Raw genomic sequence first — 18,250 nt, 5'->3', positions numbered from 1 at the left:
GTACACTCCAAAATAACATCACACAGAGTAATAACATCACCTGGTTTGCCGTTGTGAGAAAAAAGGCCGGCCGAAGAGGACATTTTGTCGCATTAGAATCGACCAACATACAACCTTCTTTTTAATTTAATGTCCATGCGCACTGGTGTATAGCGCAAAGAATGAAGCATAGGACAGTACCGTTTCTCCCACTAATCAGTGCATGTGCAGATAATTCGTACTTCTGGGCGAAAGATATATGATCAATTTTTACAGTCGTGCAATTTTTAATTCCTACATCTCAGAATTTTTTATCCTGTAACAGACACCTACCTGGCATATTAAAAAAAATTCCATAAATTGCTGTGACAATTGCCTTCAAACATGACTTTGTGTATATTCGGCAGGCATTCGAAATGTTTGCAGATACTCTCTATTTACCGATAGATACGGACAGACGATTTATAGGTATCTGTTGATCCCTCAATTAACGCGAACCGTACAACTCCTCGCAAAAGCAAACATTGCTGCGGGCGACGAGTTACAGGAACAACAATGTCGGGGGAAGGAATCGTCGTCGAGTTCAGCTGCAAAGTTATCCAAACACAGGGCGCATATCCCCGGCCCGCCGTGGTGGCGTAAACACGGAGGGTGTATTTTTTTTGGTCAAGCCTTGATGAGACTGATGGGCTGGTGCGTATTATCAGGAAATTACCGGTATTGAAAGAAAAACAGTCCTGGCGGACGGGGACGACACGTTGGTTGTGTGCTGAGGACGCACAAATGGCTGCGCATATTGTATACGTAAAACCATTCTTGCATCTGTTGACACGTAGGTACGGTTTGTATACACGCACACAATTAAATCATAATATAAAGGGGATGCACTGTTGTTCCCTCAAATTAAGTATGATAAGATGCACTTCCACATCATGCAAAAAAATGTTTGAATGATTGCAGTTAACCCAATAAAAGTCTGTAGAAAAGTGGAAGGTATGATATACTGAGCTTGGTCTCTGTTTTAGAATACCAAATGCCTCGACTACAGGTACACCTCATGCTGGAATGCATCCATCGACTGCATACAGATGGACGAGGAATGCAGACGAGTGTCAACAACAGACGAGCGGTCACTGAAGCGTAGCGCAACTCCATCAATTCTTTACCTCCGCATCTTTGCTTCGTACTCAGTGATGGTCTAAGTGCTGGCGGGCCCTACTCTGCCGGCCTTCGGCGGGACAGAAACGGCCGCAGAGGCGAGAAGACTAATTTCATCGCTGGAAAGGAAAGGAATGAGTGCAAGGGGTAAAAGAAACGGAGGTGTGCGCACTTGAAAATGTCGGGTTGTCACTTCACATGCCTGGATTGTCAGCGTGACCCCGCAGTGTTTTACCGGAAGCTTTACGTTTTTTTCCCCTCTGAACCGAAAGATGTGACAAAGCCGACAGGAGATTTATGAGCGGGTGACCACCCCGTGTCAATTGGCGATAAAGTTCGCCAGTGGACTTTCTGAAGTTCTATGGCCAACATTTTTAAAGTTCCAATGGAAGTCTTCAGGAAACGTGTTTCCTACTGAGAAACGCTGAGGTCTCACGTTCCATGTTGGTCGCCCTTGTTCATAGAGCTATTGCTGGAGGCTTGAACGGCTATTTCCAGAGATCACCGCAATGATAAACTTTTTTGCGTAAAGGTCAAAAATACAACAGATAACTGAAACAATTCGACTAAACAGTTGCATTTAATATTGCAAAAAACTGCCGCTGTAGATCTTCCTCCATTGGTGAACAGATGTTTGGAAAGGCAGAAGAACGCCACATTCAGTGCTTATTTATGGAATCCTTTGCCCAAATCACTCCCTCGGCTGGAGCTCATATCCTTTTAATTTCATTAAATATCTTCCGCCAGGGCCGCAATCTGGAGAAAGTGGCGGTTCGGGTTTCCCGCCTGATCGCGTTGGTCGGGTCCCGCTGTCCATTACCCGGCGCGGAGGCGTGATAGGGGTCAGGGGAGAGGATCAGGTGGGAAAGATGAGAAGCGAAATCCCTCGCGATCCACTCACTCAAGAGACGTACGACGACAGAGTGGACCCTGCCAATATCATTGGAAAGAACCACTGGCACAAGTTTTAAAGTACATCAGCAATCATTTTGCCCAAGGTGGAAAAAAGGTTGTACTTTGGAAGTGTTTGGAGTGTGGGCTCGACCTCTTTGCTTGTTCCTTGTTCACGCTAAATTAAAAGCCGAGTTCACTTATACCTTAAAGATGCCTGTTTTCAGGGTCAAACGTTACATGAAAACCAACAGGTACGACTGAATTTGAAGTTTTTATAACACCCATTGAAACAAAAGAAGTTTTTAAACCAGTTTTGTTATAATCAATGACGGGATTATTATACAAGTGCAGGCTTACTGGGAAATCCATATCAGTCAAGCAACCTTATGCAATAAATCGTTGATGAATGTTCAGCAGCATGCGTAATTGCGTACGATTATAGACTGGTATCCACGCATATACATGTACATGTACATCGGGACGATTTTGCATCAGCAGCGAATGGCGTCCTTTGGGTGGGACGTTCTACAATAATTGTCATATGTTAGGACGGTTGCCACTGAACCTTTCCTTGTTTTATACAATAGTCAGCAAAGCAATGAGGCTTTAGTGCTGCAACTGGAGGCATTTGGAGTAAGCTGTCTATGAAAACCGCAGCACAGCGTGCAGTACCGGTTTTCGTATAGGAATCCCGTAATCTTGGGTCCGTTTGTTGGCACACGGATCCGGGTCGCGATCAATGATCCGACGTTGGCTCACTGACTCGCTTAATGGGTGGAGCGAACCTGCTTCGGGTTCACCGACCGTGATGTGAAACGAACAGGCCCTACGTTCCTTAGTCCGTGGACAGCCAGAACGGCGGGAAGCTGCAGGGAGATTCTCTCCTTTTCAGGCCGTCACCCCCCCGTCCTTGCGCTTGTCTTAATCAATCTCCCTTGTCCATTAATCAAAGTCTCTGAGTCCTTCTTCGAGATCGCCATCCCGTGGCGGAGTGCTTTTTCGCAATCAGCCCAGAACGCCGCGCCTTGCACCCCTCTCAACACGGTACCCGTCAACTCAATGCCACGTCACCCAGAAAGGCTGATCAATAAAGACCTAGGCCGCTGAGATGGAGGAGAACCCTGTCGTTCGGTCAGGGAAGCCATGTAATGGATTTTCGGTTATTTCATCAAAACTTTAGTACCAAAGGTTTGGACCTGATGAAATTCTTAATTTCGTGCTAGCTTGGCTTTGTAGAATAACAACATTCCGAAAGTATAGTGCTTACTGCACAGCAGTTTGTGATCAAGAATTTCAGTTCAGTTTTTCAATACAGATAGATTTATAACATGCTGCTGCTAAAATATGTGTAATTCAGGTCATCCGCAATGCTGCAAGTTATCCAAGAACACTCATTCACATCTTGGATGGGTGAAAAATGGCATCAAAGTTGCAACAAATGGACACTTTTCGCCCAGGTGGCACTAACTGATGGAGTGACTCGTCGCTTTCTTTAACGTGTCACTTTAGCTGTACGTCTAACTGGAAAAGAAACACCTAATGGCTCGATCTGGTTTACTATTCCATCATTCAGACGACAAAAAGTAAACATTTCTGCACCCAAACATCGAAGCACGCGAGCTGCAGACAGAAAACACGACGCAGAAATGGCGCGTCACAGTAACCTGATATTGGAACAATTACGTACAAGTCTGCATCAACACACTGATAAGTGCGTGTTGCGCCACCAGCGTGTCATGGATCCATGCTGCGGACGGTTTTTAGAAGCATATCCGTAGGGGGGATTGTTATCAAGGACACTGCAGACCCATTACGGACTATATCTATTGATTCAGGATCCAAGAGGTAACTTGCCTCATCGGGGATGCCTGTTGGATTTTACCGTGAATCGAATTAACGACTGAGCTGGGGGGGAGGGATTCAAGTTTCAATGAAAATGTACCTAAATGTTGAAGTTTTACATGCATCAGATTTCACAATCCGATGCTTGTTAATCCAAATTTCACTTTACTCCTTTTCCGCAATTACGGGTGCCTGTGAAATTTAGTGCCTATTCCAGCGATGCAGATTCCCACAAAATTGACTAAAACCTCGAGTGCATTGGCCCCCTTTTCAACATTTTATGTGCAGAATGTGGATCCAGAAACACTCAACTGCCCACCTGTTTATCTTGTAAATTTGAAAACCGCCAGACGATTGACTGCCGCTCGTCTCGGTGTTAAAAGGAGACTTAGCATGAATTGGTTTTTAAATGCAAAAGGTTCACACGGACTCTACGCTTTGCACTGGAATAAAAAGTGCGCAGTGAATAATTTTGTTAATTTTTCACCATTTTCTAATTGGAGTAGAACTCCACCAGTTTACTGATGATGTTAATGGATCTATGTCGTAAATATTTATGAGTTGATATCTTGCAAAAGGTCATTTCATAATAATGTTAAGGTGCTAAGCTCAAAGAGAAGTATTACACCGTCTATTCTCACCAAGAGGTCTTTAGAGAGCTGAAAATTTGACCTCTTTGTTTATTGTTTTGTTTTATTTATTTACTTGACATTTAATATCGCAATGAATATTTACATGTGTGTACGGCGACGTTATTAATGTTCACGAGAGAGGGTATTATCAATGATGACGGCTACTGGCTGGAGTTTGCCACTGTGTTCACACCCCTCGGGTCCTTGGGAGTTGTTGTCTTGCAAGTCACACACTGATCTGCACACGGGCTCAGTCTGTCGCCTGTAAGGTCAGTCTAGGTAGAGGATTTCCATCTCATGAGGGATTTCGCTCACACTCCTCGGTCTTGACGAGAAGGCAAGCAGCATAGAGCTCTCCCTCTCTCTTTCTCTGTCTCAGTGCCCGAAGGAGTAAGCGCTTTCATTATCCTCCGTCATGCCTGTCTGGGTCCAGGCTCAGTGGCGGGAGGGTTTGAAGACGTGAGGAGCTGACTCCAGAAGGAAAAACAAAACAGTATATGGGGGGAAGTCATTCCCCGGTGCATGAGGAGAATTCGCCGAGAGCCATCCCAGGAATACCGAACCTTCCCCTTCCATCATAAAAAAAAGAACCGGTGTGCCAAATACGAGAGGGAAACTGGAGACGTGGCTGGAGCTTTTAGCTAATGGGTGATACAGACGAGGCAGATACTCATCACCATCGTCATTATTCTCCTCATCCACATCATCAGTGAAAAGAAAACACCGTGCGGAGGGGGGCACCAAGCAGGCGATCGGGCACAATGGACTCCGGGGAGAATCGCACGTGCAGTGCCTGTAAGGCTGTGCTCTAAAAGGTCTGTGATGTTTATATGTGATCTGAAACATCAAGTCATTCCCTTCGCTGAAAGTGTAGGGAGCGGTTATGCGGGTATACACCTGCATGTCATAACAGCCGAGTAAATGATTCGCAGTGACAGTGTGTGAACTACCGTTATATGGGTACATTTTCGTTGGTGTGGTTGTATAAAAATCAAATATGGAAATCATGTACAATCTAGATCAATGCGTGCGTGCTGACTAAAAGACACCAACATTCCACCATGATGTGCTTTAACACTGTTACGGGAGAAATGCATTCCAGTAATGCCTTGTGCAAAGAAAGTTAGGCTATGCATGTTGTACGTTTGTCGCATAAAGCTATTGCCGCCAAGAAACAAAATAAAGCTAAATTTAATTCACTGTCGCGTTATTAATGGTTCGACAGCTACGCCTTGTCGTGTACAGTTGACTGCGTTTTCACAGAGCAACATTTGCGAGGCCCACACGTTGTACATTCAAAGTATAAGACGTCGTGTTATTTGTTGGCAGTGGTGCATTGCTGTTGTCAGGGACCTTGTACGAACATCCGACGCAGAGGCACAGCGCTCTTATTAAAACACGCGCCAGCTGGACGGAATAAAAAAAAGAACCTTGCGTAAATCACTTCGGTTTACGATTATTGGAAAATCCACACACAACAGGTTTTTTTTGCTCAAAACCTAACAGGTTTTGCTTTGACTCCTCAAAATACCAAAGGTTAAACGTTAGGCGTGCCGTTGTGGGAAACACCGTGCATAGACGCCTGACCAGAGCCTCGGCTTGCTGAGCGTTGCATTTAGTATGGGCCATTTCGTTGCGTGACATTCTAGACTGGATACCTATGAGTAAGTTCCCGGCTGTGGCTACTTTTCGGCAAACTGTTATCCATCATTGTTACATGACCACATAGACATAACGTTAGTGATTTTTCGTCCGTCCAAAACTTGTGGTGCGATTTTATACTATTCATTTGAAAGCGTAATAATGGTAATGATTTAAAGGCCCTGTTTGCCAACATCGCATAAAGATAGGAAAGGATCATCTGCTTTGAAGTTTTCTTTTATTGTGGCCCGCGGACGTGAGGGAAAATCGAATTAGTGCAAATCTGTTTATGCGAGCGAAATCAGCGCCTGTGCGTAGTACGTACCTGCCAGCTACGCACCGTACCTCCCGATGCATCGTGTCGTCGAAACGGCCAATGACCGGGGCTTAGAGCTTTATCCCGTGTGTGTGGTCACTGTTAACAGCCGATGCAAACCATTCACCCGGGTATCTTTTAATTAATAAAAAAAAGTTCCGCGTGTGCGCCTGCATAACGATGGGCAAGCGATTATTGTTGGTGTAGTGTGCAAAGAGGATGCGCTTCCAACTCTCGTGCATCACAACCCGACCCTATTGCCATTTCGACTGCGACCATACTTCGATGTTTTCCAAATGGTTCGTTTTTCAAAGGCCACCCGTCCTTGCTTAAAGATGCAGAGAGCATCGTTAATCGGCTAGCTGTGTGCCGACGCTCACTTATCGTCATCATCATCATCTTTATGATCGGAATTAACGAGACCTGTTTGCCTTGATGTGATGTAGGTACTGGAGGCAGAAGAGCGAGTCCTGCAGGGGAAACAGACGGGGTGTGACGCGCTGGACTGGCCATGACCACGCCAGGAGCCACAAGCCACGAACTACCGCCTGACAACTCTCTCCAGAACCACAGTCACTATCGGCGTGGTCGAAGAGCCGGACTTTGGGTTTCCCTCTCTTCTCGAACGGTGTTGCCAGAGCTGAGGATGACCAGTCGTGCCCTCCCCACGACAGCGGTGTTCCTGGTGGTTTGGGCCGGTCTTCTTTGCCTGGGTACCCCGGCTGCCGCTTACAAGATTCAGCTGACGGAAGACGGGGACTGCCCAATAAACACGGTGCGGACGCTGGACGGCGATGCGTGCATGTCCTGCGCGACTTGCTACACGGAATACTCTCCTCAAGACTGGCTCTGTCTAAACTGCACACGAGGTAAAAAAAAAGACTGTTTGTCCGTGTCTGCGTTTGTATAGCTACGGTGTCTGTTCTAGGTATAGCACTTTCTAAAGGTCGTGGGTAGGTATACAGCACAAAATCTTGACGCAACATGGCAGATGTGTTCAAGACAGGGTACCTTTACGAAAGCCACATCAGGTCACAAACAGTTTTCATCGAAATAAAAATCAAATACCTCGAGATCCCAAAACGTTTGCGTTATTCTCATATTAAAATTAAACATGCTGATACGGTTCGGATTTTGCTGAAAACCGTTCTATTTAAGTAGTTGGTTTGCAGTATTTGACTTGAGGCCCATTCATTTCGGATCGCAATTGGTAACAGTTTGTTCAGATCTGGGGAAGGATGTGATTGTCACTTTCCTAAATAGGACTCCAAACGGAAATAATCAAACCTCTTGATATACCGATCATCTTTTGACAAATATGCTTTAAATTACTTCTCCCAGTCTGTGCGCTGCCAATCCCATTAATTTGGGATCCCCCAACACAATGCCGTCTGTAATCCACTCAACTTTATACCAAAGCGCGGATTCATCAAACGGAGCCTGCGCGTAAGATCCGAAATTTGCGAGTGTTCTTGTGCCTCTAGCACTCTGTCCGGAAACAATCTGAGTCAATTGGGGCTTACCTTTACGCCATTTGATGATGCTCGTTAGGCAATATTACACCTGACAGATATCAATGACGAACGCCTCAACGTCAAAAAAGTATAAAACAACAAGCCCTCTCTTGTGTTCAACTTAGAGGGCCTTTTAGAATGCAGTGATCGATGCTAATGTTCTTCTATATCTGTTCATCGTTTGAGCTGTACCCCCCCGAAGGAAGAATACCCCGCCCCCAGATTATCAATAAAACTAGCAGATCTGAATGGATCATAGCTAAGTTGTGACATTTTAGGACCCTCTTTAGACTAAAGTGTGTACAGTTTGCTGCGAGTATAATGACCACAGGAACTCTTTTCAAGCTTCATTTTAAAATCTTAGGCATTGGTTTTCCCCAGCAGTTTGGAGCCTTTTTTTTACTCAAGGTTCACCCGTTGTGGAGTAACCGTTATTTCCTCGAAATCATACGGTCATTTCTCCAAGGAGAATTGTTTTCGGACCGCATTGCGGGATCAACGTTGGGCATCATTCTGTGTCGAGTCAGTGTTGACGGGTGTGTTAGTATCAATAGAGGCTTTGCGCTGTAGCCATCTTGCAGGACAGGTCTTTTGTTCCACAGGGAAACTTCCTTTGTGCATACCCTTCGGAACAAAAGGACTGGCCTGCAAGCTGGCAGCCACGCAAACCCTCTATATATATATAGCCCTTGGCCGCCGAGTGAATTCTTGATTTTGCCAGGGACGTGTTTCCCCCAAATAATTGCAATGGAACTTAAAGCTCGCAATCAACGACGGCACATTCACGTGCATAGATTTGACTCCAGGGTCCTTTGACCGACGAACACCGTTTGGTTCCCTTTCAAAAGGAAACCGTAAGTGTGCAAAACAGCACACTTTTCAGTATTAGACGAGATCATATTAGGGGAAAGCCCGTGAGTTTCACTCATCCACCGAGGTTGCAACTATAGCCATCACCAGATCGAGTCATCAGCCTCATAACATTTCGTTATTTCAATTTAACACCAGCTTGATATAGGCCTAGTCCTACGCTACGCCAGCCCCATACACCCTGGGTAATATGTCTCTTACTCGTATTCACCTCATATTAAAAGCAAATATACAGGCTTGAGTTTAAATCCTCGTGTAACCTCATGTCACATCAGCGGTGTCACAAGCCTCATAAATACCCCCATGTCACATCATCTTTACATATTAATTCTTGTCATATGAGCCTCATTTCAGCTCAAGCCATATTAACCTCATTTAAGTTACAAAAATCTACCGGCTTGCATATTCGATTAAGGTTATTCAGCATTGAGTCCAGTGCTTTCTTTCTTTCTCCCCTGGGAAGTGGTTGTGCGTGCAGATGTTTGTTACCTGAGTAATAAGTCTCCGTTCCCTTATAATCCAGCTTACTTGCACTCCAACCGAAAGATATACGCCGCTTAGGCAAAATGGAGAAATTACGGTATAACGACATGGGAAGGGTGTTATACTTCGCTGTTTCAAAGAGCGCCCCTTTATTTCCTTTACTTGTGCATTGGGTTTGGTGTCATGCAATATAATTTCAGTTGATAAATCTGTATTCCTAAAATGAAACTGAAAAAAGTCAAACCACAATTTTTCGAATAAAATTATTTGAATGTGTATTTAAAGCCGGGATGACCAAAATATGTAAATGTTTAATTTAATTCATATGATTGTATTACATTCGTCAAAATGTGCTATATCGACCAAGCCATGACGCATTCTTTTGATTCACGTCATAAAGGAAACCGCGGATTTCATACACTGTTCACAGCGTATACATTGCTGCTGTATACATAATGATTGTGTACATGGCCGATGGTATGCCATCACCCAATAACTAGGCTACTCTTCGCCCTCCAAATCTCGTCTACTGGGAGATTAGACAAACAATGAGCCGGGCGAGATTTTGTTTGATTAATAGATTATGCTAGTATGCAAACTGTGGGGCCGTAACATGCATGTGATTGTTCACAAAATACGGCCGAGCGAGTCATTTGCATAGAAATGACTCTCTTTTCCATTTTGAGCGGGGCAGCACCGTAATACGCGCGATGATTCGCCTGTCCACATTGACATGATACGGGAAATGAAATTGTGTGCTAGATGATGGAATAATGGAGTGCGTTGACGTACGGTGCTATTTAGCAGGACAAAGATTGGACATGTTGAAGCATGTTTGATGCGGCGCGATTTCAATAACATGTGGAGTTAAGTCAGACTGCAACGAGGTTTAATGAAATATAAATGGAGATGCCACATATCTGCATGTCCAAACATGGAAGCCACCATGGAACCGAATGCACAGCTGATGTTCATGGAAGTCCTATATACTAAACGTGACAGTTAATTAAGCTGTTAGCGTGACATAGCCCGGAGTAGCCTTGTCATCATCGCCTTCATATTTATCGTTATTTATAGTCGTTAAATTTGCCATCATGGTCATCACAGTGACCCTTTTGACCTATCAACAAAATTGTCACTATCCTCACTGACGACTTTACCTTATTAAATTCTCTTCCCCATCAACAAATTATCATCCTCCATATACCTGATTATGCCATGACAAAATTTAGACACCTCATCTACTGTGATTATTTAACCGAACAAACTCGCACTTTCTTTATAACTCATCGACGTGACTTATACCATAAGAACAAAGCAAAAACATGTAGCATTTAGGTACCGCAATAAATTTGATTCCCGCCAAAATTTATTCCCCAATTTCTCTGAAACTCCAGCAGCCTATATATTTTGCTCCGCGCACACTACGGGCAGGGTCATCGCGTGGACCTAATCCCGAATCAACTCCGCCGAGTCTGACCCGCAAGAGCTGGCCTGTAGACCTGATTCCGCCCGCTAATTTTATTATCATCTTTGATTCTGAATGATCAGAGTTACCCACTGGTTATTGTCAGTCTTCGTGAGGCAACCTCTCCACGCAAACCCCGCGAGTCGTATACCCGCCTTGTCGCAGCGCCTAAAAATATTCTGCTCTCTATAAAGCTGGAAATACGGGCAGGTATTCTTTTTTTCATTCTCCTGTATGTGAATTTTCTCGCCATTTTTGTTTGTCCAACTGTGCAGCCGTATTCTCAGTCGTCCAAGGCGTCAGTTCGCACTCAGAAACGGAAAAAACAGCGTGTTTTATTTCGGCCTGTACACAATACACACTGGAGATATACAATGGACTGTGTTGCCACGACTGAAGTCATGAACATGACTGTAAATTTATTATACTTGAGTATGTTTTCGCTGGACGGGATATGAAGAGAAAAATGGGAATGTTGAAATTGGCTCCTGTGGAATCTGTGACAAGATTTGGTGGTATCTTTGTGATATGTTGTCACACAAAACGACAGAAAAACCAAAGAAAAAAGGGAAAAGAATATCAACGACGACACGGGTCGTTTGAGACATAAAATACAGCGCTCTGTGGTGGATTACTCGATGCGTGTTCCTGCTAACATTCATTATTTACAAAGCTGGAGGCATTTGTGCGCCATCAAAGAATAGCATAATGCATTTATGTTGCACTGCACTTGCGCCGAAACAACGAATCCCTGTTCAACATACCAAATGAGGTTCATTTCCAGAGAAATATCCGTCGTGCGGAACTCTTTGACTTTGTAACGTCGGCGATCCTTAGTATTCCGTCCATGTGTTGTACCACTGGAAACCGAACCTTTTCCTGGTTCGATTATTCATATCAAACAGGATAAGTCAACATTATTAATAAGACCCTGAATAAAAATGTTTAAGTTATTATCAAATTTAAATCGACTTGATAGACGAAAGGTTCAAGTAAATAAAAAATATCATAAAACACGCCATAACACACCATTTCAAAGTACTTTTGTTTGGCTTCTCTCAGTTCGTATAAAGCATTTGATCGGGCACCCCAGGTATATATTTAATCTTACCAGCAGACCCACGCACCTCACGTAAACCTACCTAACCTTTTAACAGTCGAAAGTATGAGAACAGACACTCAAAAGCTCTCGAGACAAATGGAGCACGCGAACCGTCCTCGCGCGTAATTTTGCCCCAGCCGAAAAAAAAAAATCATCGTGAGCGTCGGATTTTGTAGACCCCACTGCCTGGAGCCTCTGCGGTAATTTCAAGGCAGGGCCGTTGAATCGTTTGATGTGCGAGTGTTTCTGACAGTCGAGAATATTAACAATCGCTCGCTGCTGTCATTTTTCTCCTTATTCGTGAGTAGTTTTTAATTTGGTGACTTTAAAGGGAGACAACTTTGCAGGTGCACTTTGACCCGAGCCTGCGGGCGTGGTGGCATTAATAATCATACCGAAAGTCTATCGTACGATTTTGATGAGTACTCATCTTGGCTCTGACATGACTCTGCAGACGACGGTGCCTGTTGTTTCAAGAAGCAATCAGACATATTCGAGTCAGTTTCGACCCAAATTGTTTTTGCTTTGCAGTCGCCCAACATTTCTTCTTATCTGAAATGTATAAGAAAATCTTTCAACAAAGCTCTTTCTCAAAGCTGAGATGGTTTTGGCTTTATTGCCCAAGAACAAGCTGGACATTTGATAGTCGGACCTATAATGAAAAGAATGCCATCCGTGAGTTTCAGGTTTTGCGGGGTTTTTTTATTTGTTTACTTATTTTACGTGTGCCCTTCATACATTTAAAAGAATGGACACCTAATTAATGAATTGAGCTGGAATTTCTAAAATGAAATGTCATGTTGACTGAAGCCCAGGGCCAAAAATGGAGAGCAAAAGGCGTTGTTTGAGAAGTGGTTTTATGAAACACTGTCAGGGGCGTGAAAACATGTGTTGTGATTCGACATCTTTTTTTAAAATAAACTTCTTTCCAACTATAAGATTTTTTGGCACCCTCTATTAACACCATAAACCTTGTTTTGCGGCTGTACTTTGTCTGTGTAGTTACAAATTAGTGAAGTTATTCTCTTTTATCAGCTATCTTGGACCCATCCCGCAGTTGTGATTGATAATTTTCCCTCCATGAGGTCTGATCGTTGAGTCTCAGCACTTGAGATGTGATGCAATAGGGGGTGTCATCTACCGTTGTTCGGCAGTGTAGTCTGGTGATGGCAAATCCGTCCGCTTTAACGGTCATCAACTCCAAACAGCCGGTGTCCGGACCATATACTCTGAGGCTATAGCGCGCAACTTCTTTTGGTTTCTCAATACGCCAACCCCCCGACCGGTGGGGGAAGGAATTTTAACGCCCGCAGAAGAAGACGTGAATCTTTGGCCAATATTATTTCAGCTCCTGCGGGAAATGGAAGACTCGGTATGTAATTTCCGGGTGACAGCTAGGGGGCCGGAACAGAGCGGACCGTCAAGGAGACGACACTGCACGAAGCGTCAGACTCACCCGTGAGCCGCCAGTCATTCTCTGAGACTGTCAGAGCACATGAAGTTCGGAAAGCCGATTCGAAACCTTGACAAAAGAACTTTGACTGAAAGAATCGACTTGGTGCCACGGCAGCTTTCCTTGCAGTTCTAAGGCGGCACCACACGAACATCTTCAGTAGGCCTATAGATACCTCAGTTATAACACTTATACTAAACACTTATATTAATATACATGAGGCCGTTACCGTTTCATCTCGTGCTCCGCTACAGACGCCGAAGAACGCCCACATTTTCCATGTATACATACTGTGCATTTCTGGCAAGAAAACACGGCAATGGGGGAAAATGTGCGCTTATGAATACGATACTGATAACATTTCAATGGACAACTTTCTCCACATACAATTATATATTCATGTCCTCCAAGCCAGACACGAACCTGCTCCATTTCATTTAAATCACCAATCAATAACAGGATTCTGGAATAATGTACACTTCACGCACAATGAACAGTATTCAGGCTAATATAATCGTAAATGGAGGAAAAATACAGTCTGCTCAATGCAGTTTCTTATATTTAACAAGCCCCACTTCTGCATATTACATTGACACAACAGACCCTCCTGTGCTATATGTATATGGGCTCCGGGTGCCACATCAATGCAGTTGGCCGGATACATGTAACGAGGGGTGCATGCTAATGAATACCCAGTCGAGAGCTCGGCCATGCTTCGCCCGATAGTTGTATCGTCAACTCAATTAAATACCTGACCGTTTGGGATGAAGATATGATATTACGAACATTATAGGGTGGCTGGCTAGAGGCAATGGGTGGGCGGCTCCATTTGCCGTCAGTTGGGCCGTCTCGTTGGCCCGAGCCACCGTGGACACACTCCGCTCCAGCCAAGGGCCCAAATCAAATTATTTACTCAAAATAGATGTAATTAATATTCACGAGTAATATGTTGTGTATGTTGTACGTGTGTGCATTATAAATAGAAACAACTATTGAAGCTGGTTGCAGGGACGAAAATTTAATGACATATCCTTTGTCAAACTCACAAAACTCGCCCAATCCTCCCTTTGACAAATTAATACCATTATGTCTGTTCAGTTCATTGCATTTGACATTTTTCTTGTAATGCAACATGCCCAATGCTAAATATACATCTGGAATGTGGATGCCTAGCTTTAACTGGATGTCTTGTGCATCAGGAAAACGACCACATTTTAACCAAGTGGAATTGTCTTCAAACAGGGTACCACTCCCTGAATCTGAAAGAGTTAAACTGGGACTAAATGTTTTAGAGGGGAAATCATTCCGAATTTACATTAAAACAGTTTGAAAAACAACCCCTTTATAGCGGGAAGATTTCATTCTATTATAGAGCGAAGAAAGTTCCCTGATGTTAATCGGGGGAGTTAATTGTCATTAGAATGGGGTGAACTTTCACCCATCGCAATTTAGAGAGCCTTAACACCATAAAACAGCAGCCCTGAAGGTGCATGGTAGATGGCAGTTTTAATGCAACGAGGAGTTGCATCAAAACCAAACCAAAACACTTGTATTAAAAAGAACGGCTGTGTCAGAGCAGAAGTGACCGATTACGCATGCTTAGTCACGTGACCTATAGTGGATATCAAAAAAATCAACAAACATGGCGCCCTTCAATAGCAAAGTGTGTTTTAAGTGTTGTTTAATTGTCAAAAATAAAGCCAATTTTCGGCGTAGTACTCAGCACATCAGTTGTCGGAGTGCTTTGCTGACCGTTGGCTTCGTTTATGGTAAATGACACTTACATGGACGCCATGTTTGTTGAGGTTAGATACTCACTATAAGTCACGTGACTCAGTGGGGGCAATTAGTCCATTGGCAACCAATAACAGAACCAGTAAATACCCTCAGAGCCAAAACATCGTTAGTGACATACATTGCAGGATTAAAACTGCAACAATACTAGCAAAGCATCCCAGCAACGCGGCAGCAGCAAGAGCAGCAGCTAGAACAACAGCCGGTGCCTTTAAGAGGTGACCGCCGCTGGAAAAATCTACATAATTATGTAGCCACACGCGGCATTTCGTCCCTGCGCCGTTCTAAAAGGTCAGCCAATAATATTATTACGAAAACATAATTTGCGTTCGATTGAACTTGAACAGTGCCAATTTAGCGCGTCGACGTGAGCCGGCCAATGAGGTCGGACTACCTGCCTTTTCCAGCCAGCGCCACAAAGCATGCTGAAATTGGGTTTAGATAAAAGGGACACCAAATCAGTAACTGAGGTTAACGGGAGGGGGGAAAAAGCAGCAGACGTCTTTTTGATTTGCAATACAGGCAAATGCGAACTGATATCGGCCTCGATTGTATCAGGGAAAAAAATCTTTCGATAAAAATCTCCGCTCAGAAAGAGCTCATAATCTCGGGCCGTACGATGAGTGAAAAATCTTGGCCGCAGATCAAGCGTGTGTAGGTTACCGTTCATTCCACACGATTGGCCCGTCACAGTATCCTATGATAGCTCGGTTGACTTGCAAATACTGTGCCCGGCGATCTTGGGCTGCAGACAGAATGGGGGGGGTGTGATCGGAGGGAGAGAAATTAAATCAAGTGTTGATTCAGGGAGACGATGGGAAGGCTGTGGTAGTGTTTTGGCTTTTTTGCGTGAAACAAAAGATATATCACGATAGTAAATTGAAACAAAATGACAAGGTAAGAGTGAAATGAAGTTGTATTGCATCTATACTTCTTTGCATGCGTCACACAAACGATAATAACGCCTTACTAGCTATATATTTGTTTGGAGTGGTGCATGATAGCCTTGTTGACAGACTGAAGACAGCTGAAGTCATCTCTGAGAAGAAATAGGTCGATGGGCAATTCAAAATGTCAAACTGTAAAATCGAATCAAACGGTGAGCAACTAAAGTCCATCCTCAGCAAGGGAGGGCCAAGGCAGGTGCACGCTCGACTGAAACGGCGAGCTCGTTGGTAAATTAAAGGAGGGGAGGTTTGGGGGTGTTGTAGAATCCATCCAGTAGCGGTATATAGCCATACGCACGCCATGCCAGGCGGATCCTGGTCGACTAAGCCGGGCATGTTTTCCATTTCCCCTGCGCACATATCAATCATCCCGCTCACGCACATCATAACATTGCGCCCACCTGCGCATTGTGCTGACTTGTGAAGCAGTAAAAAAAAAAAAGTACAGTGACAGACACTTAAGTGCGGCATACCAATGACGGATGTCCCTGAGAGCCAAAAAAACCCGCCAGCGACATCTTCGTGACTTAAGCACGTAATCACGTCTGCCAACCGCAACGGAACGCCTTACCCGCATGGTGACCTTCATTGGCCACCATATCACAGAGTCATCCAAATGTTTCACCGCTGCCGCAAATCATGCACTTATCGTAATGAAAATATTCACCAGATGATGCACAAACAACATGGGCCTGGAAACGGCGCGAGCAGTATTAAAATTAAGGTACTAATTAGTGCAGTTGAAGGGGGCGTGTCTGGAGGGTGCAAGGCATCCAAATTCAGCCTTGACTCCAAGGCATGCATTCCAGCCTTCAAACCCAAATGGCCATGAATGAAAAAAATGCGAACTTGTAATGCATGGAGTCAATAATGAAATTAACATCGTATCGTGTCATTATAATAACGCACACTCGCAATTAAGGGTTATTGATTTGAGGTTCACACGTCTTTTTACGTATGGATTTGACCCCAAGTGATCTCAAGCGGAAAGTAAATGCATTTACACATGTTTAGAGGTGCAGCATGCCGTGTATAATTATTTTTCGTCTTCAACGTGCAACCTCTTGTTCCAAATTGTGTCAGCGATTTCTGGGTGACTATGCTCTTGCTCGATATTATGTTTTGTTTCACATTTGGTTATGTCTAAACCTATGAACGCAGTGCTCACATTAATATGCCTATTATGCCAATCAACAGAAACCACCATACGGCGCATCTTTAAGGTCCGGGCGCATTCATAAGCAGCAAGATTCAGTCTGTTGTCGACTTTCTCTCACTGTCTCTCTGTTTACAGTCTCTAAGAATGTTGTTTCGAGATTTCAAAGGGTTTTCGACGAGCTCTCTGACGACCGGCTGTGTTTGTCTTCCCCAGGCCACGGAGAGCCATTAGCTGGCTGTTGCGACCGCTCAGTCCAAGTCTCACATAAATATCCGTTGCCCCGGAAACCCAGTGTATAACTCAAGTGAAATGGTTGGGGAAAATTGAGAGGTTGAAAAAAAAAGAAGACTCTTAACGAATCTGAGTTAATGTGTAGTTTCGCTGAGGAGGAGATCGAGAGCACCGAACCATTCACAAAATAGCCGGGCTGCAAATTTCCTCTCTGGCATTGGAAGGTTTCCTGAAGACCGCCAGGGTTGCTGGATTGCAGGAACATTACGGCAACCTTATATGCATTCTCAGCCGACCTTGCTCTTTATTGTGGGCCAGTTCCGCAAACTGCCTTCCTCCCCCACCTCTTCTCTGCGTGCTTTTTACATCCTCCGGATTACATTTTGAATGCCATAGCAACCGACCAAATTCCCCGACGCACTGCGCGGATAGATTCGTTAAAAATTAAGCAGTGAAGTGCAATTTGCAGACTGCATGATTAAAGCAGGCTGAAAGCGTTCTGGGGGAAAAGGTCCTCTCAGGTGTAAAATGAAAAGATCGTCTCGACTGAACGAGTTACAAAACTGAAACCATACTTTTTCGAGGCCTCTTTCGCATTATTGTAATTAGCAGATACATTTTAATTTGATTGCAAATCTCTAGGACAATTCAATATGGTTGGGAACGGAAAATTAGCATCGAAGGAAATACATGTTTATCAAAAATGGTTCTTTATCATTGTAAAAATTACACTGTCAAATTTTCCCTATAACAAAATAAAAGAATAC

At 44.0% G+C, this 18,250-nt stretch overlaps 1 protein-coding gene across 6 annotated transcripts in view; it reads left to right on the top strand.

The window, feature by feature from the left end:
• LOC110981499 (neuronal acetylcholine receptor subunit alpha-10-like) overlaps positions 1-18,250 on the top strand; it is a 30,533-nt gene that overhangs the window by 4,142 nt on the left and 8,141 nt on the right. For 2 of the 6 annotated variants that reach the window (XM_022239102.2, XM_022239104.2), the window contains exon 2: positions 6,909-7,331. In XM_022239102.2, the coding sequence (XP_022094794.2) occupies positions 6,974-7,331 (358 nt within the window). In that variant the 5' untranslated portion in view covers positions 6,909-6,973. The other 4 variants (XM_022239103.2, XM_022239105.2, XM_022239107.2 and 1 more) reach the window with 4 other exon arrangements.

Source organism: Acanthaster planci, linkage group LG15, assembly GCF_054643075.1.
Source record: "Acanthaster planci isolate LZ-2023a linkage group LG15, COTS_SCS, whole genome shotgun sequence".
Taxonomy (NCBI): domain Eukaryota; kingdom Metazoa; phylum Echinodermata; class Asteroidea; order Valvatida; family Acanthasteridae; genus Acanthaster; species Acanthaster planci.
Note: the sequence above shows the minus strand (reverse complement) of the source record. Positions and strands in the feature narration are given on the sequence as shown.